This window comes from Lissotriton vulgaris, chromosome 4_1 (assembly GCF_964263255.1).
Source record: "Lissotriton vulgaris chromosome 4_1, aLisVul1.2, whole genome shotgun sequence".
Lineage (NCBI taxonomy): Eukaryota > Metazoa > Chordata > Amphibia > Caudata > Salamandridae > Lissotriton > Lissotriton vulgaris.
Genome location: NC_141691.1, coordinates 581,299,942 through 581,325,062, shown reverse-complemented (window position 1 = coordinate 581,325,062; position 25,121 = coordinate 581,299,942). Strand labels below are relative to the sequence as shown.

Sequence of the window (25,121 nt, the reverse complement as noted above, 5' to 3'; positions counted from 1 at the left end):
GTACCTCGTCCCCTAGCTTGCAGCCTGCCCCGTGCGCTTAGCGCTTGTTGCTCACCAGCTCGCAGTCCCTCATGGCCTTACAGAGGGGCCGCCGTGCTGGCCACACCCTCCTCCGCGCTCTCCTCCATCTCGGTTTCTGAGGCGATCACCATGCCTGGCGGTGTGTTTGCCCTGCTCTAGCCCCTACCTCCATCATGTGAGTTCGGGGCTCGCCCCTTCCGTCCTGGGGGCGCCGGTGTTTTCTGCTGCTCCTTGGCGCCTGGCTTAGACAGGGCCGCTGTGTTGCTGCAAGCTCTGTCATGCCTAGCCGCATGGGTGGCGCTGGTGCTGGTACCTGCGATGATCTGTACTACTTCTTGGTTGGTCTGTCCTTTGTTTGGGCATCCATTACTGCTTTCTCCTTTAAGGCCACCAAGGCCTTTGCTCTCTGCAACAGACCTTCCAAATCGTCATCCAATTCCGGGCCAGAGTTGTACCGGGGCCTCTTTAGGTCCTTCACTGGGGGCTTGTTGTTCTCCGTGCTCCCCTGATTCGTGCCGGCACCTTCTTGGTTCTTACCGGTACCCCACATTTCCCAGCCATGCTCCTCCTTAGTGCAGCACTGTGGCCTCCTCCCCAACACACTAGAGGCTGAAGGTTGTCCTTGCTCCCTTTTAAAAGGTGAAAATTACCAGGCGGAGGATTCACTTGTGTAACGCTTGAGCGGAAAACATCCGTCCGCCAGGTATTCCTGCTCTCCCTGCTCTCACCAGCAAGAGTGCACAAAAGGGGGGGCTCCTTCCCCTTTAAATCAGGGCTCTGGAGCGGCCGGCCGTTCCCGCCTGCCGCTCCCTGATCAAACCTGCTCTCCCAGCACAAGCCCACGAAGGGGGCTTCTTTCCTTCAAATCAGGGCTCCAAGTGGCCGGCTGTTCCCGCATGCCGCTCGACGATTTTGCCTGCCTTCACCACACGAGTGCACAAAAGGGTTTAAAATCTGGGCTATTCCCGCCTGCTGCCGATTCGCCTGACGTCCTACGTGTTCCGAGCCGCAGCTCTTCCTGCCTCAATCGTCGCTCTCTCAGGGCACCGAAGCCTCTCTCACACCGCAGTCTCCGATGCCTCCTTCCTTGAACCGGTCCCAGATTTCGTAGCTGGCCAGCCAGGAGTCTAACTCGTTGCTGCTGACCTTTTGCTGTAAAGATGCACCGCGGACCAAGGACCGGTTTCTGCTGGTTTCAGCCGTAGTGTCATCAACTCCACGATCCTGTCTTCTTCCTGCAGGCGTTTTTTCCAGCGTCCAACAACAGGTACCGATTACAGATTCTTCTGGAGGGGTTCCTATGCTACGATGGGGTTTACTACCCCCTTATTAACCTCTTAGCGGCTAGCTCCCCTCCTCTCTGATTGGGTGGCTAGCAGCGGTTTGTGGGGCTACCAATCTGGTGTGCCTCTACTTTCGCTGGCTTTGTTGGGAGAGGACTCCCACCCCGGGCGGCGTTTGCCATGGGCCCCTACGCGGTCCAGCTTCGCCTTCGGCCTTTGCTTCATCACACCTACACTACAGTCCTGCCAATGGTTTCCAGTGAAGGAGGGAGCTAACTTCAAATCTCTATGACTCATCCATAAGCATTGCATTGCATGGTCAAGTACAAGACTACTTATGTAAACATTCCCTCCCTTATCTCCCATTCAGAAATAGAACATCTGCCAATCACAACATGCTATTAGATCAATCATACTGATTGATACAAGACATTTGGAGAGAAGACCCTTCCTTCTTCACACGCAAAGATAATCCATATGGAACACCCGTCCCACAGAAAGTATTTTTGTTTGGTCACCAGGAGGCAGTGTTCCTAATAGAGCTGCTTGTATATGAAACCTTCAGTGGTTTACAGATGAAGCAACTAAGACTTTGTTAATGTCATAGGACTTACGCAGGGAACATGTAATTGTCAACATCCACATCCATTTTTATATAGCACCTACACGTTTAAAAATATTGTCACTTTCAGCCATTCCGAACTTAGTTACAAATTGGTATGTGGAAAAAATACACTGATATACAAAAATTGAAAAAAAATTTTTTTCACATTTGCTTGTGATTCTGTTCATTTGTTGTTTAAGTAAAATAGGCCTTAGACCTTTTAAGTGAGAATTATTACAAGGGTAGGACAGCACTGTGTCATGTCACAACATCATTGCGTTCTGCATATGATAATTAGCATTAAGAACTACGCTGGTTCAGCACAAAGCCTAATACTTCTCACAGTTTCCAAGCTGTTTGCATTTACTTTAGATATCTATACTGGAAAACAAAAATGCGCTATAACAGCGCACCTCTTTGTGACGCGGCCCTAGAACTGATTCAAAGGGTCAGAGACCGCAGGCAGTTGGGATGTTACATAATGTTAGTGGCATAGACAGGTACAAACCGAGATCCTCATTGCGTCATCCAAGGCAGATGAAGGTATGACTGCCTTCTAAGGCATTGCTGCATGGTATTTGAAAAACTGTGGGCTGGTTGTTGTGAGAAGAAACACTTGGTTGGTAAATGCAGGTCTAGAAGAGGTTTATTTCTTTGGATCGCCCCCTGCACGCCCAGAGCGGCTAGTCGAGACACCAGCCCAGCTTCAACTGCACAGTTCAAATCCCCAACCATCACCTAGGAGCCACAAGGACCCTTCGTAAGTAAACAAACAGGTTATGAGGGCAAACGAGGCTACCGCATGTGCAGCAATACATAATAGCAATACACAACAATGGCATCACTACTACACTGGTCCATCAGTCTTTCTTTCTCAAGGAGGGTGAAAGAGGGACTGAATTCCCCCCCCCACCCCCATCGATACTGTAAGTATAAACTGTTTTATACATTTTGTAAGCAAAATAGATGTTTGGCATTGAGGAGGTGATGCTTGGATAATTTCTGGTCATGTGCATTACTTTGATATCCCGCTTCTTGTCCCAGATTACACAAGCCTCCCTCTGTCCATCCCTTCCAGAAGACCTCTGGGGTTAATTTATTCTAGACTCCAGAGAAAAATTCCTCCTCACTTATGGCAACTTTGAAGTTGAGGGAGCTTACTGTGGGATGAGCTATTCACATAAAGAGTCTTACTCAGGATCCCTAGCTGGAGGGGTGAACCCTCCTCGTGATGTAAGAATAGGAGCGAGGAAGAAAGAATCAGAGTGACGAAGGTTACCAGCAAGTAATCTAGCCAATTCCAATCCTTATCAAATTATATGGCGCATCGGAACATATCACCTATTCTGTGTCTGACAACATTGTATAACGATTTTAGGCAACCAAACAATAAAACACTGCAATAAAAGTGGAAAGTCACCTGCTTGTAAAGTGGCTGCAAGCAGGGAATGGAGGTAGAGAGCGAACTGAGCACGGATCCACTCGTCCCCGCCCTCCCAGCCGGTGCCATCCAGAAACACGTCGTCACGGTTTTCTGCGACGTGCTTCACCAGGTAGTCTGTGAACCGGAGGTCTGCAGTCGTGGGGTTCAGAATCTTCTTCAGTTCCGGGTCATGGATTAGGACACGCGCTTCTTCTACCTGTTTAAAAGGATTCGGTTAGTCAGGTAGAGCACAACCAGACAAGCCTTGTAGGTGGACAAACTTTCAACGGTTTGAATAAATGTACTCGAGCAGGAATTGCCAAACATATCGGCTATTCTTGCACACTGCTCCATGTATTTGTCCCCGTCAAGGGACTGTGGCAACAACATGTCAATTGGGTGTGTAACATGGACTATAAGAGCATGCCTGCTCACAAACCTATGAATTTGGTTTCCTTAATAAGAGGATTTTTTTTTATTTGACCTTCAGCTCTATACCCTGAAACAGCTAGTCATATCTCTGGCAACAGCCAGGTGCATAACCCTTTACCATCACTTCGAGCATACACAGTATTAAAGCTTGTCTCTGCATTTACATTAAACTGGCATCACCCTACCCTGCACACACAACTAGAAAACTGATGATACACATAACCCAGCACTTTACGAGATTTCTACTAACAGGATGATTCAGGGGAAGGGTAATTAATGTTATCAATTTATTGTCTCTTGGGCATTCCGATTGATCAGTTTCGTAGCAAGTGAAAAGGATATGGGAAAAGTAATGTCAAGTGAAACAAATTGGCTTATGGTTATGTATTAAGCTGTTGCAGCGGAAATAATCAATAAAATCTGTTTACAAAAATAAAACAGCTTGTCTCTGCATGTTAAAGTTAAGGTGCGAACTCACCAGCATTACTCAGTCGCATAAGTTAAAACAGCATCATTCTCAGTCACAAAAACTAACAAGCATTTGCAAAACAAAAAGGTTGTGCACTGGTTGCCAGACTATTGGCTTTATCAATGCTTGCTTTGTCATTTTTTTTAAAAAAAAACCTTACTGTTGAGGAACCAGCTAGATGCTCGTCAATCTAAAAAAACAGAAAATCATAGGCTAAAAGCAAAGATATCTTTTTGGTCTCAAAAAGCACCCATTGAAAGTAGTCATGATAAAGTGGTAGCAAAGAAAAGATTTGTAGTGGCCCTCATGTAATGAATCGTTCCAATCTCCTTGCTTTTATGTAATGAAGAAATTATACCCTTGTACCTTTTGCACTTTATCATATGTGATTTTAACAAAAGTATTATGAATTGTGAGTATTACTGTATATGCACTTTCATGGTTTTGAACAAAAACCGAAATAAAGTTTATTTGAATTGAATTGAATTGAATTGGTAGCAAAGAAAAGGTGAATGACAACATACCAATGGAAAAAGAGGGCTGGCTGAAAGCCCATACAACCAAGTACATTCTACATATAATTTTAGTAAAATCAAAATGTCTTTGCTAACCTAAACATTTCTTTTTAACAGTCTTCAGCAGAAAGGAATTATGGTTGTGCTTGGAACCTGGCTACAGGACAGGTTATGTTGGGTTTCCTATGACAATTGTCTCTGTCACTATTTAGAATCAAGCTTACAAGGGAATGGATGACGTTTTTTGTTTTCCACGTCAAAACTAACTGCTGAACTAACTAGACAGAGAAGGAGAGATCCCCACACTCCAGAACCACGAAGACAAGACTGATTTGCTACTTGGACCAGCAGTGACCAAAGTTTTCTCTGAGTCTCTTAAGCGCCGTACCTGTGTTCCCTATATAATCCTGAGTCTTATTGTACTGGAATACTTTACAGAATGCAATATGATCACTTGGCTAAAAGCAATGGGTCTGCCGAAAGGCCAGCCTCGGAGGTTTATCCTAATCGGACTATCATTGTAAAACTCAGCGCAGCCTCCAGAAGTAACTTCAATTATCTACAGGAAATTATTGGTTCGGATAGTCACAAAATCAAGCACAGACTCCTAAAATGCCATCTAAATAAGGATGCTGATCTAGGCCATCTTCAAGGCTCTTTGGACCCAGAACTATGCTACCTATACCACCACTGGATGGCATCATTCTGCCCATGTCACAGCAGCCTGATAGCCTTGAACTGGTAACTGACTGAAGAAAAATATCATATTAAAATACTGGTCTAGATTCACAAAAATAAAGCTGTAAGCTTAGTCTACGTGCCAACGTGCCACACTTCATGACAACTGTAGATTTCACTGTGTACACCAACTCATGAATTAAAATAAATATTTTCTGCTAATGTAAAATCCACTTGTTTATGGTAAGGGTTAAGGTACTTTAACTTTTTTTCTTCATATTGAAATTATTTTCCCACAAGATTAAATATCTAACCCAACAACCCCTAGACATATGGCAGTGTAAGGGGAGTTTCCACAACCAATGTTTACACTAACTGGAGTATTTTCTGTGTCCAAGATGAATTGGGCATGAAACACAGAACGAATTTATATATCCACAACGTTATGACTGTGGGAGTTCATCAGTTTCCCAAAGGCCATCGTCCTGGCGTTCCCAACCTAAAATGATTGGTGCAAAAGTCCTGCCCAAATTACGGATTCGTTTGAGGATACCAATGTCCATATATCCGTAAACTAAAATTAGGGATCTGTTGCTCGCATTTGCAAATTAGTCTCTATATGTGCCTATGTGAAAGGTAGGCGTGCAAAAGGTTTTGATAATCAGTCCTACAGTGTATAGAAAACAGTATCTGCATGGAAGGTCCCCAAAATACCTCAACTAAGGTATTCTGCCCGAACAGGTCAACCAAATGTCTGTGGTCGGTCTACCTAGACTAACTAGCCATTTATCATACTAGAAAAAGCTGCTCAATAGGGCAGCCCTGACGGCATAAGGCTCAAAACTTTGAAACTGCAATCCCACAAAGCAGTGGTCAAAGTGCATAAAAAAAAGTATGGAAACTGTGATGCTGCACGCAAATAAGGTTGGGGTGAGTGAGCATGGGGGCAGGGCAAAGGCATGGCTAAAAAAAAGCAAAATATTCAGTAAATTATTTTGGTCTTTCACCTTCAGGTACATATTTAAAAATAGGGCTCGCTATTTTCCGTTTTTACTGATTTTTACAGATAAATACAGACAGAAAACTTTGTGTTTCCTGTCTGTATTTATTTTTAAAAGTGGAAAAATGCTGATGTTTTGGCATCTTTTGAGTGATTCTCGATACTGACATTAATGCCTTTTAGGCCAATAGCTGTACATATTGGCAAAATGGGGAGGCAGAAAGCTGAAAGAGATTTGCTTAAAATACTGCATATTTCTGCATGAGCCACATAATTGAACCCTGGTTGGTGCTGTGGAGAAGTGTGGCTCAATGATTAGAGCGGCAGACCCAGATGCAGAGGTCTAGCCCGGGACCAGGGTTCAATTCCCAGCCTCGGCGGGTCTTGGGCTCAAAATTCCACGGACCTGATAATTCTCGCCTCGGTGCCTATTCCAATCATGGAGTCCCACTCTGCAACTCTGGGCAGTAGCTTGCTTAATCTCAACAACGGCCCCCACAACGCTAAGGATGCCTGGCCTCCACCTTGGGGGTGCCCAGGAGTGGACGCCTCACAGGGAAAGCCAGGATGGGTTCCACAGCGGTATTCCTACAAGGCCTCGAGACCCTTGCGGGTGAGTAGTGCACTATACAAGTATCAATTTACATTTACATTTACAACTAATGTATGTTTAGTGCTACAATGTCCCAGTCTATGACATATTTTAAACTTGCATTTCACACAGTAGAAGACCGGCTGGAGTAGGATGTACAAAAATATTTACGATAAAAAATGGATTCCAAAATATAGATTTTTTAAAATACCCAGACTGTTCATAGTGCAATTTTTCTTATAACTGTTCCTGAAAACACGTACTTCACAGCTCAGCTGGTAACTTGCTTGCAATACGACAGAAAAAATAATAAATCTGTGTCATCAGGAAGGTTCAAGTGATTCCATCAATTAAAGCGAATACCAGCTTCCAAGCACCCTTTACATTTGAAGATTAACTAGCTGTGCACATTTAAATTTCTATCAGGCCACAGATACCCTGGCAAGAGGGCTTGTTTAGCTATATGCTCTCCCCTCAGTTTTACAACATAGGAGACTTGTCACCTTATATTTCAGCTGAAGCATTTCAACTCTCGAAGCTAACCGTCCTGGGACGGTTGTCGTTTCTCAGAAAGTTGGAGAACTGTTTTTCTTAAATTAAAAAAGTATGGGCTCGGGGGGCGTGGCGTGGCGCCTGACGGGAATGGCGGTGCCTGGGTGAAGCTCCTCGGGGACTCCGGGCGACTACTATCTTCCCGTGCTGTTTCAGCGCTGAAATCGCGATGTGAATTTGTCGGAACTTTATCTCCTCCTCTTCGGACTATTGCGGTCTTTTTTGGATGTGAAAAATCAACTTTATAGACGTTGTGAATTCTCCGGTCACTGTCGCTGATTCGCGACCGCCATTTTGGTTCTTCACCAGCGCTGACTCGCCGAATTGGATACATCTCTGAAGGACTATGGTACTTTTGCTCCTACGCTTTTTATTTTTTCTGGTTGTCTGCTTCCTCATGGATATCGTCTAGTTTTTTCCTTGCATGTCTATGGATTTTTCTCTGTGCCTTTCTGACTGACTTACTTGCGGCGGCATTTTGCATTTTCCTCCTCTTCACAATCCTTTCATTTTTTGGCCTCGCTCTTTTATTATCTTTCTTTATGGGAAGAACTAAAGGCACTCTTCCTTCGAAGCCTTCTACTAAACGTATCTTCATTAAGAATTCGAAGATCTTTACCGAATTCTCTCATCTGAAAGACTCTTCTGCGTCTCTTCCAGCAGACGATAAGGCGGCTTCTGACCCCGCTTCGACGTCTTCAGAGAAATCTCTGACTAAACGTCTTAAGCAGAATCCACCATCTCCGCCTAAAGCATAGTCACCTGTTTCATTAGAGATCTTATTAGAAGACATTAGGGCATTACACCCTTTTATGGAAGAAACGAATGCGAAACTTCAAGTCCTCACGGACACTTGGACGCAACTTGATAATAGAGTCACTGCAGTCGAGCAATCTATCTCATCCATTACTGCTACTTGTGACAAGCTTTCTCCTCTACAATCTCGAGTGTCTACTCTTCAGCGCCAAGTCGAGGAGCTTGAAAATCGTAATAGACGCAATAATCTCCGTATTTACGGACTTGCAGATGGACAGGAGGGGTCTGAGCCCCTAACGTTTTTCAAGTCGTTCATTCCTAAAGTCCTACACCTGCCGGAGGGCACCGTGCTTAACATCCAAAGAGCGCACAGATTGAGACGCCCTTCCTCATCTGCTTCTCCATCACATAAACCACGAGGGGTGATCCTATATTTCTTAGAATACACAGACTTATTAAAAGTTCTTTCTGCTGCCAAGTCTTCTCAACGTATTACCTGGTCTGGCTCTACCTTGTTTTTCACCCAAGACTATGCCAAAGCTACAGCGAGCAGATGGAAGGCTTTCCTCAACATGAGACCTGCACTTCGCGCTATGGGCGCTCGATATGGACTTTTTCATCCTTGTCTCTTCAGAGTCACCTATAATAACAGGACAATGACTTATGAGGACCCGCTCCGCCTTCAGAGTTTCATTAACTCTAATCACAATGACCCAATGGATGCCTCCTCTTCAAATACTGGCTAACTATTCGTTTTTTCCTTTATGATGTGGTTTTTTACCCCCTTGTCGTCTTTATTGATTGTCTTTTTATTCCCTTGTGGCTCGTCTACATATTCATGTACTATGTATTCTTATTGTTTTTTCTTCCCATAGTTCTTTCCTCCTCTTGACGTGATGTTACCCGGCCCCTCGTTCTGCTTGGCCCCAGTTATCCCGTCCGCCCCGTCTGGTTCCTTCCCTTCCCTCATCTCCTTGAATTCTCCTCCTGTAAGGTATGTTGTTAGTTCATATTCACTTTTTGTTGTTCACTTGTATTCTTCACTTATTGTTCTCTTCGCTGTTTCCTGAACTTGCCCTTTTTCTCTCTTTTTTCTTTTTATCATTTCAGCCTTCCTATTTCTTCCTTATCTCCTCTCTTTCTTCTTTGCTCTCTCTTCCTTTCTTTCTTCATCTTCTAACTTTTCTTGCACTTCTCTTATTATCTCGAACATCCTTTTCTCTCATACTTTTCTTCTTTCTCAAAGTTCTAATTTGCTTCTTTCAATTGCACTAAGATATCATTTTAAACATGTCTCATGCATTGTATGCTTTTTGTATAAAATGTATATTTTTATTGTGTTACATTCAGAGTTACCTCATGGAACGTTAAAGGTTTGAATAGTCCCATTAAAAGACAACAAGTGCTATCTCACTTGGCTAGATTAAAATCTGACATTGCTATGTTACAAGAGCCCCATCTTCTAAATTAAAACGACTTTGGGTCGGTCATGTTTTCTCCTCCTCAGCTTTAGGGAAAAAGAATGGTGTTGTTATTTTAGTCCACAAAAAGTTTAATGTTTCTGTTATTCATAACGAAATTGATTCGGATGGTCGCTGGGTGATCCTAAAATTGTTAGTTGATAATATACCTATTACTATTTTCAATGTTCATGCCCCAGTATCTGTTGACTCTACCTTCTGGCCTCTTATTTCGGACAAATTAATCTCTCTAGATGACAACTATATCATTATTGGTGGTGATTATAATCAAGTTCATGATCCCTTCCTTGATAGGCACTCCCCAGTTACTTTCATTAGGTCCAAGATGCACACTCAATTTACCTCTACCATACGACGTGAATCTATAACGGATATCTGGAGGCTCTGCCATCCAGACCTCCGAGAATACAGTTATTTTTCTCCCCCACATAAGGCACAATCCCGTATTGATTATCTCTTTCTTAGTAAGTCCCTCACCCAATGTGCTCTTTCCTCTGAGATTGGTTCCATCCTGATTTCTGATCATGCCCCTGTTATTGTTGATTTTGACCTGATCCCCTTCTCTCCCTCCTCTGGTAGATGGTGCTTTAATAACTCCCTTTTGGCTGATTGCAAATTCTCTGGCCAATTCAGTTCTTTCGTTGCTGACTTTTTCACTACTAACACTACTCCTGATCCTTCTCCAGTTATGATTTGGGATTCATTTAAAGCTGCCGCTAGAGGTTTTATAATTAATTACGTTTCTCAAAAGAAAAAAGGTTTCAAGCAACAGTCCTCTCTTCTTAGTGCCAAAATTAAAAAATTAAGAGTATTCCTACTTTAATTCACCTTCTGAATCTTCTCTGAAAGACCTTATTACGGCCAAAGTTGCCTTCAATAAATCCTCTACTGATGCTGCGGACTCCTACTTAACAAAGAGTAGCGCTCGCTATTATGGGGGTCAAAATAAAATGGGAAAACTCTTGGCTACTTGTTTGAAGACTCGTCAGGATAGAACTCGAATTGCGTCGATAACAGATTCAAATGGCGTTTCCCATTTCAAAGATGCTGATATTTGACAGGAATTTGTTACTTTTTATAAACAACTTTATACTCCCGAATCCATCCCTCTTCCTTCCGACCTATCCGCTGATTTTCAGTCACTCGCTTCTCTCTTCTTCTTCCCATATTGATTTTACCTCACTTGATTCAGATATAACTTTATCAGAAATCTCTCATGCAGTTTCGATCCTCAGAAGAGGTAAAGCCCCAGGTCCGGATGGCTTCACTATTGAATTTTATAATCCCTTCTCTAACCTTCTCCTTCCACATATGCTTCTACTTTTCAATTATTTTATTACTAAGGGTTCTTCCCAGGGCACTTTTCAAGAAGGGATGATTTGCTTGATCCCCAAAGACAACAAAGACCCCGCGTTTTGTAAAAACTACCGCCCCATTTCCCTTGTAAATACGGATTATAAGATCTTCGCCAAGTTGTTTGCTTTACTTATCGACCCCATTTTACCTGAACTTATTGGCCCTGAACAATCTGGCTTCGTCAAAGGTCGTCTGCCCTCCGACAACTCAAGGGTTTTCTTTAACGTTCTTAGCAGAGTCTCTTCCTTACAATATCCATTAGCGCCTATAGCCTTAGATGCCGAGAAGGCGTTTGATAGGATTAGTTGGGATTTTATGTTTCGTGCCCTTAATTGGATTGGCTTCCCCCCTATATTGATCACTCTTATTTCCCTTTTGTATTCCGGCCCTAGAGCTTCCATCTTTGCCAATGAGAACATTTCTGATTATTTCTCCCTCTCCAGGGGTGTTCGACAGGGTTGCCCTCTATCACCTTTATTATTTATTGTAGCACTAGAACCCTTTTCTGACAAAAATTCGACAGGACGCTCAAATCACTGGTTATAATTCAGGCCCCAATCAAGTCAAATTATCGGTCTATGCGGACGATATCCTTCTTTATTGTTCCAACCCTGAATCCACCATACCCTCTTTTCTACGTCAAGTTGATGCTTTCTCATTAGTTTCCGGTTATCGCCTTAATCGTGATAAGTGTGAAGTTTTGCCTCTTAATGTCTTATGTCTTCGTCATTATTTTGATCAAACTGGTTTTTCCTGGAACTCAACTAAAATCAAGTATTTAGGACTTTGGTTTTCCCCTTCTATATCGGACACATTAAAAGCCAATTTTGAATATATTATTAAAAAACTATCTGACTCTCACCAAATGGCACCCTCTTTTTCTCTCTTGGTGGGGAAGACTGGATTCAATTAAAATGATGTTAACATCTATTATTTTATTCTCTCTTTCAATGATAGCTATTCGAATACCTGGATATTATTTCAAAAAACTGGATTCGATTCTTTCAAAGTTTCTTTGGAAGAGTAAGCCTCCACAGGTTGCTCTGTCTTCCCTTAAAAAAGATAAATCTCTTGGAGGTCTTAAGTTTCCTGACTATTACCACTATTTCTTTATCCTTAAACAAGCCTCCCGTTGGTTATCTACGGAGACTCCTACTTACCCTCCGGTCTAGTTGTCCATGGAAAAATCTCTCATTTCACCTTTTGACTTCTCTGAAATTCTGGCTTTTTCTGCTAACGTCTCTTCTTTGCATTCTCCTGTCATTGCTCATTCCCGTCACCTCTTGACTCCTTTCATATCCTCTTCGTATCCTTCCTGGTCTTCTCTATCCCAACAGCCCATTTGGCACAATAAATCACTCCGAATTAAAAATCGCTCTTTTTTCTGGAAGTCCTGGAGGTCTAAGGGTTTAATGTGGATTTCTCAGCTACTCCTTGATAAGGTTCCCCTTACCTTTGATGATCTTCAATCTCAATTTCTTCTTCCCAATAATTTTAAGAAACAATATGATCTGTTACTTCCTGCACTTCTTCAATATCTTCAATCTCTCCCCCCTTCTCTTGATTTTCCTCCCCTTTATTTGCATCTTTCTCCACTGTTGCTTTCCTCTCCTTTGGCCTCTTGCATTTACACGTGTTTACTAACCCCCTCTGATCGACTTAAAACGAAAACTGAATTGGCTTGGGAGCAAGATTAGTCAGTTTTCTGGCCAGTCTCTTTATGGGATAAGCTGTGTGTAAAAATTCACAAAACATCACGAGCAGCCAATTCTACTCAGACCCTCTATTTTATTTATCAGAGGTTATTATTTTCCCCAACTAAATTAGCTTCCTTATCTCCTGATCTCTCTTCTAACTGCTGGTCTTGTTCCTCCCCTTCTGCTGACTTACTCCATATGTTTTTCCACTGCCCATCTATTGACTCCTTTTGGCGTTCTATTTGGTCGCGTATAAATATTATCTTCAATCTTCAACTCCCTTTTTCCCCCTCCAATGTCTTACTTGGTTCCCTTTCTCCGGATCTACCCCAATCTCCCTCTCATTATAAGTTACTAGACCTTTTTATAGCTGTGGCCTTCCACTTGATTACCTCCAACTGGAAAGATTCCTCAAAACTTAATTACTCTGCCTGGTGGAATGCTATTTACTTTAACCACAGACTAGACACCCATTACGTTACCCCTATGTCCCTCGCCATTAAGAGAGATCTACTTTGGATCCCTCTTACAACGTAATTATCCTCACTATCCCCTCCTTGCGTCCCGATCATTAGCACTAGTCCCACCTCTTCTGACGAAGTCCGTAAACCTCCTTGAGTTTCTTTGGTTGTCTTTTTTGTTACATAGCTTTTTGTCATTTTATCCCCTAATTGCTATTTATTCTTCATGATACTTCTATTATTGCTTTACTTATGGCATACAATGTTGTACTAATACTTGCTTTTGTTACTGTACTTCACTATGTGATTTCGTTTTTTCCCCTTTTTTCTCTTTTTTCCTCATTTAGAGCTAAGTGTTTATTGATTCCGCTTCATTATACTTATGCATTATATTGTTATGATTTTTTATATATTCATATATCTTTGATGTAATGCTTCCTTATATTTTTCATGCTTGGTTTCAATAAACTTGAATTTAAAAAAAGTATGGGCTCGTAGTGCTCCTCAGATCCTGCCCACTTCTACCACTGCCACCTAGTGCGAAGTAGGCTTCCTGTAATTTTGCAAGGTACTGAAGACCTATATGTGCACTGGTGCCTAGAGCCTCCACTCTATAGAAAAAAGGCTTATGTGAAAGGAATCCCCCCCTACCCCCAACGGTCCATCACTTTTAAGTGCTCTGAAGAAACCTCAACCTACTAATAATAAACACATGCACGTATATATACACACACACAAACAAACACAACCCCCCCCCCCTCCCCCCAACAATATAAGTTCTAATTATAGTTAACCCACTTAAGGTCCATCTGGTAGCGGATTATGCACATTGGTTAAGGGGAAAGTTATAATGTTGGTTTTGAATGTACTTTCTCATTGAAACTGCAGTTGGAGATCTGTTCACTGACACCACAGAAACCACCTGATGGAATGATGCCGAAAGTGGCATGAAGACCATAGCAGTTCTGCATCTTTCACCTTTTTAATATAGTGTACATTAGTGCAGAGCTGTTTGGAAAATCTCTCAAAAAAGAGTAAATAAATGTATGGAAAGTTTACTACTGGGTTTGCAAAGCAGTAAGAGGCTTGAAATTGGAATCTGAACAAACCATCTGATTAGCCTTGAAGAGTTGTTCATTACGGCTTCTATAAACATTTCCAAGTTCACCTCCCTGAACAGAGTACTACGAACCTAGTTGTGAAAAGAAACATTGTGGGGCTAATTTGGGCCAGGTCGGCCACACCATTTTTAAATGGTCTGGTTTGACGTAGATTACAGGGATTTAACTGTCACTTTATTGATTTTTAGGTCTTGCCTACCACACCGCGGATGTGTGGTTTGTTGCGAGACATATTGTGGCCTTAACATGCACACAGGCTTGGAGTCTGCCCATTGCTTACCATTAATTGAAGTTTCTGTCACTCACATTTTCCTGCTTCTTTTTTATGTCCCAGCTTGTCAATCTTGTATTTGTCCCCAACATGCAGCACTGCCTCTTTACCAACGCTTTTGATTGGCTGACTTATGTCCTTTTTTTCTTTCTAGTTAAGCACTCCACTAGAGTGTGTTCTTTTCAGCTGTCTACCTTGTGTACTTCTCTTCCCCTACACTCCGTGATGGTCTGATGGCTATGTGGTCCCCCCCCCCTCCGCCCTCCTCCATGTTGCCCTGGTCCTCATGTACTCCCACCCTGTTGCTTTCTCGTCTGCATGCTTCTCACCTGCTCTCTTCACGTTACTCTCTGGCCCATTTCTTTTACCCAACCCCACCCCTGCACTCCCTGATGTCTGCTCCCCCATGTGCTTTTCCCCAGTCCGCTCCACATTTCTCTCTTGCCTGTTGCTTCTCCTCCCCCACCCTCCCCCTCTAAGTTGCTTTCGCCCCCCTTCCTGGGCCGGTGTTGTTTCCGCCTTCTCTGTGTTGCTTTCCCTAACCACTTTTAAAAAACATTTTCCTGTGTTTTTTGTGTTTAGTTACTAATCCAAGTCATCATTTGTAGGCACGAACATGAGCGTACAAAATGAGGCAGTTGACTGTGTAAACGTATTTGTTTTTTTAATCCTTTATCTCCGCTGCAGCGTGGCTAGAAATAATCGGTAAATCCAATATATCCCAAAGGCGAGACCAACTGGCTTTGCCAATGCTTGTTCATTATTTTTTGATTAACAATATTATTGTTTTTTTAAACAAAAACTACCAGCAGTAATCAAATATAATACATTGCAACATTCCCTTGAAGGAGCCTTCGACGTGCACAGGGAGACAAGTACATTACACAGTTCCTGGAGTCTTATTTACCCATACATTTGCAAGAAGACATGGCTAGTCAATCTGGCTTGTTCATTATTATCACTAACTTTAGGGAGTTACAGTTACATTGAGCCCTTAACTTTAAAAATTTCCAGGTTTAGATTGTTTCTGTTTTGGAACTTTATCCAAAGTGGGTATTAACCTTCAATAAATAAATGCACTGAATTATTAGATCAATAAAGAGACAGAGAGGGAGAGAGAGGGGTGGGGGAGCAAAGCATAGGTATAACAAACAGCGTTGTGATTAGCCATGAAAGATGATGTACTATGTCCAAATATCCAGTGCTTTAAAATGGCAGGTATTGTCTGGTACAGAGTACCCGCACTTCTTAAATTTGAAAGGTAGAATGCCTGCACTTCTCAGTACTCATGCAATTCATTTAATGGGAGAGTACAGGTACGTCTCAAGAACAAACAGGTACCTTAGATAGTGAGTACCTGCACTTCTATATTTCAATTTAAAGGACAGCAAATATTTTAGCCAGAAATTAGGAGCACCTCCCAAAGCAAATCAGGCACACTTTCTTTCCCAGCTCCTCAGGTTTGAAACACATTAGTGTTGAGAATAGGCGAAAGACTCAGGCTCGGCACAAACTTACCGATTCTGCTCTAAGCAAAAACAGGCAGACAAAAATTTACATTTATTTTCACTTGTAAAGCGCATAATTCACCCGAAGGTCTCAGAGCGCTGGGAGCAGACAAGATCCTTGGATTTCAGCAGATTCAAGGGGTTTAAGGGTTCGGAATACTAGGGATTAAAGAGACAGGTTTTGAGCAGTTTCCGGAATCTGGCGTGATCTGGCTCTTCTCTCAGAGATGTGGGGAGGGAATTCCATGCTTCTGGGGCGGTTTTACTGAAAGGGTCAGTTAATTTTGATGGAAAGGGATTATTGGGGCATTAAAGAACCCTCCAATTATACATTTACCTGAACCCAATCTTCACACTCTGAAATTATCATCCTGTGTTCTTCCTGGTGGGTCGTGTACAGTTCAACCACAGACGCCACGCTCGGTAAACTAACATGTTCAAACAGTTTACTTACAGTGTCATATTAGACACACAGAGTACAGGTGGCAGTAAGTAATTCCTCAGCCAACCTGCCAGGAGTATACATCTTCACTTCGTCACTCTAGCTCAGTCTATCCCTGCTGCCTTCCAAATGACCAAGATAGAAAATACTCCTGGAGTAAAATAAAAACCACGCACACTCCGCAACGCCCTTTCTCTCACGACCTTCTGTACACAAATTTATACACATTGTAGGTTGACACATGTCTCCAGTTTCTAAAACAAATAAAAAACAAAATAGATACAGCAACACAAAGCAACATCTAGCAATGCAAGGGTGACATGCAGATGAGGTCTAGATGGTGGCAGACTAAGTAAGGTTGCAGAGGAGGGCACAGTGGTGTGACACTAAGTAAGGTTGCAGATGAGGGCTGAGTGGTGGCAGACTAAGTAAGGTTGCAGATGAGGGTTGGGGGCGCTAGAGGGCGCACTGCAAGATGGCCGCACTGCTGACCGAGCCACTATCCGCCTAATATCCGCTGCATCTCTTGGTTTCTATGCCTGCTGGTGGCCGGAGAGGTAATCTGACTGCCTGCCGACCGGACAAGTGCTGTTTGTGCCCTCTGGTTGCCACACAACTGCTCTGTGGTGTTCCCTTGCTCAGCCCACGAGGCTGGCGGTAATGGCGGCCGCTGGTCTGTACTAGGCCTCCTTGGCTCTGGAGGCTGGCTGCGTGGTATCCTGTAGCGACTGTCCCTCACCCGGGGGCGTTGCACGCCGCATTGGAGGCACCTGCGATTGGGCAGTGGGAGCCCTGCCGGGAGAGAGTTTCAGGAGGGACATTTCGCCTAGAAGTGCTGCCGAGCTCCGACCCGCTGGGTGAGCGGAGGCGGGAGACGGAGCTCGGGTGAAAGTAATCCAGCGGTTACTGCGTCTGCAGCAACATCCTGGTGTGGACTGGTGTGAACGTCTGGGACCCGGAGCGCTCGCTGGTGCTGGTGGCGGTGAGTGGGGTCGGGGCCTGGCAGCGGCCGGGGCCGCGGAGGCGGGACTGGGGCTGGTGCTGGGCTGCGCGCTGCGGCCGGTGCGGGCTTAAGGAGTGCGGCTCCGGCGGAACCCTGAAAGCTGCAGGGGATATCTGCTAGCTGCTCCTTGCATAGGGCTGGATTCACATGGCCTGATAATACTTTCGTGCCACATATACGAGGCACCCAGGCTTGGCCGCAAAATCCCTGGCCTCGATTAGAAGCTTGTTGACCCTGGGGCGGAAGCTGTGGTGTATGGGCTCCCGCCTGACTATAGTTGGCGATTTGTGGCTCTTAGGAGTTCATTATTAGTCCTAGCAGCAGGATCGGATATATGGAGCTTACAGTTTAATTGTTCTTCCGGGGGCAGCTGATTGATTTACATTTGGACTGGCTGAGGCGGACTTTTTCAGTTTGCGCTGCTCCACACGGTGCTTGGGCGGTGGGCATACTTAGCTGTCGTGAAGTCTCACCACCTGGGGTGTTTTACGGCGCTATAGCTCTGTGCTTGAGGACTGAGGTGGTGGCACGAAGTGACAGGGGATTTGTGGCAATTGTGCAAGATCACTATGGGGAGGAATGATAAGTCCCAGTCGCGCTTGATCTTTGAGCAGCGCAGGGCCCCCAAGACCCCTCAGAAGGCGGCCTCAGACTCTGAGGCAGATGCACAGGCGGACGGTCCTCCCACCTTGGAGAACACGCTGCTGGCCATGCAGCATACTTTGCAATCCATTGAGGGCGCAAAGACTGCAGTGAATCATAGTTTGGACCATATGTCATCTCAATTAGAGAAGCAGGCCGCAAGGGTGGGTGAAGTAGAGCAGAGAGTCTCGGCGGCTGAAGATGGCCTGGGCACAGTCATGGACAAGACGCTCAATATGGAGAAGGTACTGGCTCTGATCCAAGCTAAGAATGAGGACTTGGAGGCGCGCTCACGGCACAATAATCTACGCATCACAGGCCTGTCAGAGTCAACGAACGTGGGGAAAATGGAGACGTACGCCGAGCGCCTTGTCTCGGACATTTTTGGCACAGAGCATCTGTCACCCATGTTTATTGTGGAGCGGGCGCATCGTTCGTTGGCGGCACGACCAGTTCCAGGGGGCCCCCCCTTGTCCTATCATTGCCAGAGTGCTGAACTATAGAGACCGAGATACAATACTGCATCTAGCCAGAGAGAAGGGTACAATAGTTCACCAGGGTAACACTTTGGCCTTCTTCCCTGATTTCACTGTGGCAGTACAGGCGGCTCGACGTGAATTTGGCACTGTAAAGCAGTTTTTGAGGTCTGAGGGAGTTCCCTATGCAATGTTATACCCGGCCCGGCTCCGTGTAGGGACTGTTGATGACAGTAAAATGTTCTCTTCCCCCAAAGCCGCTATGGAGAATGCTAAACAGTTGAAGCGGAAAAAGAGAGACTCCATGGTTATTCCTGACGACGAAGAGTAGTGGGGCCTTCTGACGATCCTATGGGGCTTCGCTGCTCTATTAGACATTTGCCCTGTGATTGGACATTTACTACTCTGTTAGTTAAAGTCTGCCTATGAATATGGACATTGTGTTTATATCCAGTTATGCTTGCTGTATCTATTATTGTTTCAGTTATCTAGGGACTACAATGCACCGTGATAACGTATTGTTGGGCAAGTCATATGTTTAATTGGTGTAACTTCAGGCTACTATGTACTGGGTTATGGGTGATCATATTCTTATTGTCGGCCTTTAGCCTTCTACTTTCTTTCACATTCTGTAGGGCTTGATAATTGGCTGAACAAGTGGGGGCTCTGCATTATTCAAACTGGACTTCTGGATGAGTGTCTTGCATGCTGTGGATGGCTCCCATTGCTGGTCGAACATTTAACGTTGTAGCCTATTCCGTATTATGCTATGTCTATTGTTGGCACTAGGGTGTACTTGATATTGGTTCGAACTGTCAAACCCTGCACCATACTGGGGCTGTGCTGAATCTAGTTCCAACTACATTGAAATGTATTGGATGTCCCTGCGTCATGGTAGGCACCATGTTATGTCTGTTAAGGTGTTCTTGAGCTTGAGATGCATTCTAGTTACAGGAGCGCTCGGTCAACTCCTACTACGTAGGAGTGTATTGGCTTGGCGTTCCCCACACATTGGTATTCCCTGCCTGTTGTTTACTGTTTTGGGATGGCTGGGGTGAGTTGGCTGGGTGTTGGGATGGCTTTGGCATGGTTGGGCTGCTGAAGTGGGTGGGGGGATGGGGCTGATTGGGGTGGGGTGGGGGGGAATGGGCAGGAGGATCTGTTGGGGCGTGCACTCAACCTGGTTAGCAGCGAAAGCAGTTTACCTTGCTTCGGGTCTTGCTCTGTTATGGACCTCTGCAAAGTGCTTGGAAGAAAGCGGTTGGTGGGGGAGGTGGGGTGGTTCTTGACACAATGATTACGTTGGGGCGGGAGGGGGGGTTGTTTGTAGCATTAGTTTTAAGTGCGGCTATGTGGCTTGTGTGGATGGTACATTATATAGTGCATTTAATGGAGTGACCGCTGATCCGTTACATGGGATGTTGTACCGGGTTGGAAGTTAATGGAGGGAGCTGGTAAACTTACTTGGCTTACGTGGAATATCAGGGGGTTAAACAATCAGAAAAAAACTCGGCAGGTGCTGCCGTATCTGGACCGTCACAATGTCCATGTGGCGCTCCTCCAGGAGACACATCTTACAGAACGTGTGGCAATTTCGGTGGCCAAAAAATGGGCTGGTGTACGTTTTGCAACTTCTTATTCGTCGTACACAAGGGGTGTGATGATGTTAATCAAAAAGAATGTCCCATTTGTTGTTACACATGAGGAGACCGATAAAGATGGCAGGTATATCATAGTGCAAGGGAAGCTGTGTAGCACTTTGATTACGATTGTGAATGTCTACGGTCCGAATGTCGATGATTCGAAATTTTTAAAAATAATTTGGAACAAGATTTATAAATTGTCGGCATCTGCGATCCTGTGTGGGGGGGGATTTTAATGTGGAGCTGGATAAGGACATGGATAGGCATTCGACAATCAGCGCTACTGCTAAGAAGGCTGCGCAGGCGGTACGAGATGGAATGTGTGACTTGGGCCTTACGGATGTTTGGAGGTTGCGGCACCCTGGATTGCGGGAGGGGACATGCTATTCTTACACACATGAGTCTTTGTAGGCGGTGATGAGTGTGTTTGGCCAAGTTTGTTGGTGTCCTTAGGCTGAATCCTAATTCTTGTAATCAACGTCAGGAGTCCATATGATGTGAAAAAATTGCTTTTATTAAATAAGATTAAAACATGAACAGACCACTTCTCTTCCATATTCTTACACACATACCTGGTCCCGGCTTGATTTTTGGTTAGCGACTCATGTTACTGTCTGGGTCTCTCGGGTGTCACACTTGCCCCGTACTCTGTCGGGCCATGCGCCTGTTCTACTTGATCTGCAACTGCCTACTTATGCCCCAGCCCCCTTTCGATGGAGATTGCAGCCATCAGCTTTGCTAGACCCCGTTTTCAAGGAAGGTTTACGGACGGCTATTGAGACTTATTTTGATAACAATGTAGAGTTGGTGCAGAGTGTGGATACGCTATGGGAGGCGTTTAAGGTGACTATTAGAGGGGCTTGTATAGGCCTACAGGCTGGTGTGCTCAAATCTTTGCGGGGATCCAAGGGGAAATTAGAACGTGAATTGATGGGTTTGGAGAGGCAATGTGCAGAGACACAGGGTGCGACCATCTTATCAGCCATACGGTTGCGAGTAACTGAATATAATGACTTGGCTGACCAGGAAGTACGGCATTTGGCGAGGCGTTGTAAAGCCCAATATTATGGTGAAGGAGGGAGGCCGTGTGCTAGCTGAGAGGATCTCTGAACCCTGGGCAAAATATTGCAATGTGCAGGGGATTACAGCGGGGGTGTGTTAATATCAGACTCCGCTGGCATGATGGAACAATTTGTCACCCATAACAAAGAAATATATGACAGTCGGCGGACAGCTAGTGAGGATGAATTTGCAGAGTATTTGGACGATGTAGTGTTGGTCTGGTTGTCTAAGGGACAATAGGATTTTTTGATGCATACATTGATCGCTGAGGAACTTACTGAGGCCATTTCCGCATTACCCAACGGTTAGGCTGCGGGAACTGACAGTCTTCCATCTGAATTTTAAAAAGAATATGCAGATATACTACTCCCACATCTGGCGGCCATGTATTCTGAGGTGTTTGACCATCAGCGTCTACCTGACTCCCTTAAAGAAGGATTGATAGTTGCGCTACTGAAACCGGGCAAACAACCGGACCGGTGGGAGTCATACAGGCCGTTATCACTCATCAACACGGACGTCAAAATATTGGCAAAAGTGTTAGCGACACGGTTGCGGCTGTTAAATGTAATGGTGCTTCCGGACCAGTCGGGATTTGTCCCTACTCGCTCCACAGCGCACAATCTGCGGGCGCTTTTTGCTGTTATGCATTTGTTGAAACCTGATCTGCCGGCCTCTGCAGTACTATTAGACACCATAAAGGGATTCGATTCAATTGCATGGTCCTATATGTTTGCTGTGCTACATCAGATGGGGGTGCCTTTTTTCTTTACAAATTGAATAAAATTACTTTACACTGATCCCGTAGCTAGGGTGCGTATTAATAGGCATGTCTCTGAGGTTTTTTCGATCCGGCGGGGCACCAGACAGGGCTGTCCCTTATTGCCCCCGATATTTGCCCTTGTATTGGAACCGCTTGCGTGTGTTCTAAGGCAGAGACATGCTGCATCGGCTTTGAGGTTTTATCAGAGGCCCTTGGCAGTCTCCATGTATGCAGATGACATGGTCCTGTATGTGAGAGAACTAGCAAAATATTTGGAGCAGGTCATTAGGGAATACATCTGATTTGAATGGTACTCGGTCTGGCTATTAACTGGGGGAAATCCATAATTTTGTCGCTCACCAAGTGTACGGTTCCGTTTGTCTTGAATTACCCCTTAGTGGGCTACAGATCCAGTGTGATATCTTGGTGTATGGTTCCATAGTGATCCCCAGGAGGTTATTAGAGCCAATTATGGGGTGGCAATCTCAAAGCTCGAAGATCAGGTAGCTCGATGGATTCACTTACCATTGACATTTGCAGATCGGGTTGCTTTACTTAAAATGGTGGTGCTCCCCAAATTTTTATATTTGTTTGTGAATGTGCCTCTCCATCTTACAAAGATTTTTTTGGTACACTTCGATGATTGCTAATCACGAGTGTGTTGGGGGGGGCAAGAAACCCAGTGTTAGTTGGGAGACTTTGACTAAACCATATGCCATGGGTGGATTCTCGGTACCAGACATGCACTTATACTATCTTTGTGCACAGGCGCAATTTGCCTATTATTGGCACAGTGCGCCGACATTCACGCCGCACGTGGCGGTTGAGGCAGGCGCGGTGCACCCCTTACCCTTGAAGGCAATGATAGCAGATACACATACAGTCTTTGAGCGGGGCGAAGTGGACACAGTTAAATGTACGACTCGGGCTTGGGAAGAGCTGGGGAGGGGGGCGCAGCATTTACCTCTGTATGCTCCGGCTTTGCCGTTGTTACATCATGATGCGATATCGGTCTCGGGTGAGGCTGGTGCACCTAAGGTACTGCAAACTGCTGGGATACATACCATGGGTGACACCTTTGTGGGCGGGAAATTTATATTGTTGCAGGATTTCTTAACAAATGGGGTGAATGAGGTTATGTCCCTAATGAGCCTCCCGTGTTGGGGGCTCTACAGTTGCTACATACGGCGCAGAATAAAACTAAATTCGTTTGGCGGCTCTATTGTGCTTCACAGCTAGATGAGGGTGCGGCCCGAGCAACTCCCGGGCAAAATGGAATGAATACCTATCGCAACCATTGACTGACGAGGAGTTGGAAGAAAGCTGTCGAATGACTGGCAGTTTTGCTATAAATGGAAACTTCAAACTCCTTCACTATAAGTATATACAGCAAATGTACTATACCCCCAGCCAACTACATAAAAATGGTTTGTGGGAATTGCATAATTGCAGGAGGTACGGGATGGACAATGCAGATCTTATACATTTAGCATGGGTATGTCCGAAGTGCAGGCCTTCTGGGTAGCAGTACTGACAATGTTGACCGAAATGACCTCAGCTCAAGTGCCATGTGAGGGTGTGTTTACTGGGTGTTGTGTCTATGGTCCCGGCTGGAGTCCTAAAATTAGTGGTACTATCGCTGCAATTAGCTAAACGCAGGGTTGCTATCTGCTGGGATGGCCTACTGGCTCCAACGCTGAGACAATGGTTACAGGACCTTGCGTATTGTCATGATCAACTAGCTTATGCAGAGGAACTGCCGAGGGCATCCAGGCCCCGGGATGTGTGGGGCACATATTCTGCTTATATGCTGACGCACCAGGTGAATGACTGAACATGCGATGTACAGTGGAGCTGATGCCATGTAATGAGATGCCATGTACTGATGTAACCTCCTGACCTTTTCTCCCTGCCTTGTGTTTTTATAATTGGTACAATGGATTACGGTTGTGATGCACTTCATATTGAAGTATTGGGTATGATACGGTTTCTGTCCACATGTGGATGCTGCACTATGTATCTGTTTATTTTTTGAAAAATTGATAAATAAAAATATATATTTTTTTAAATAAAAAAAAAAGGTTGCAGATGAGGGTTGATCAGTGGCAGACTTAGTATGGTTGCAGATGAGGGTTGATCTGTGGCAGACTTAGTGAGGTTGCAGATGAGGGTGGCACAGTGGTGGAACACTAAGTAAGGTTGCAGATGAGGGCTGAGTGGTGGCATACGAGCAAGGTTGTAGATGATGGCTGAGTGGTGGGACACTAAGTAAGGTTGCAGACTATTGCCAATGCTTGTTTTGCATCAGTATATTGGATCTTTGGAACATGTTTCCAGTGTCATTTATAGTGTGGTGATCTACACATGGGTGTGCATGAACCTTAGCTGTACTTTTATTATGAACCTTAGCTGTACTTTTATTACTGTCATTCAGTCGGGGATCCTCCATTGGAGCGGAGGAGCATCGCCTCACTCAAAATCCTCCCAAAACCCGGAGAAAAAATATGGTAATTTATTACCATTTTATCAACCCCGTCGCGAGCCGAGCGCCAGGATAGGGGCGTGGCGGCTGCTAAGTGACAGTAGCAGGGAGGAAGGTGGGATGTCTAATGCACCTGCTTAAAGTTCACTTTTCTTTTTGGCTGCCCATCTTGTGACTGCAAGGCACACATGCACACTTCAAACAGTTCTAACCCAGCTGTCTTAAGAAAGCTTGGTTAGAGCAAGTGCAAGCCTCCAGAGCACTGTGGAGAGCAGAGAGAGGCCGCTCACTCCAATCAGGGTGCTGCTCTCATGCTGCATAAGAGCAGAGCCGGGATTGGTCAAGAGATTTCCTGCATCCTGGTCCAGTGGTGAGAAGAGGACTGGAG

At 44.7% G+C, this 25,121-nt stretch overlaps 1 protein-coding gene across 2 annotated transcripts in view; it reads right to left on the bottom strand.

Annotated features, from left to right (window-relative positions):
• AVL9 (AVL9 cell migration associated) overlaps window positions 1-25,121 on the bottom strand; it is a 478,148-nt gene that overhangs the window by 50,366 nt on the left and 402,661 nt on the right. For both annotated transcript variants that reach the window (XR_015309867.1, XM_086964797.1), the window contains exon 12: window positions 3,329-3,548. Coding sequence is in view for 1 of the 2 variants with exons in the window: in XM_086964797.1 (XP_086820923.1) it covers window positions 3,329-3,548 (220 nt within the window). In the remaining variant the exon portion in view is untranslated. The remainder of the gene's footprint in view (window positions 1-3,328; window positions 3,549-25,121) is intronic.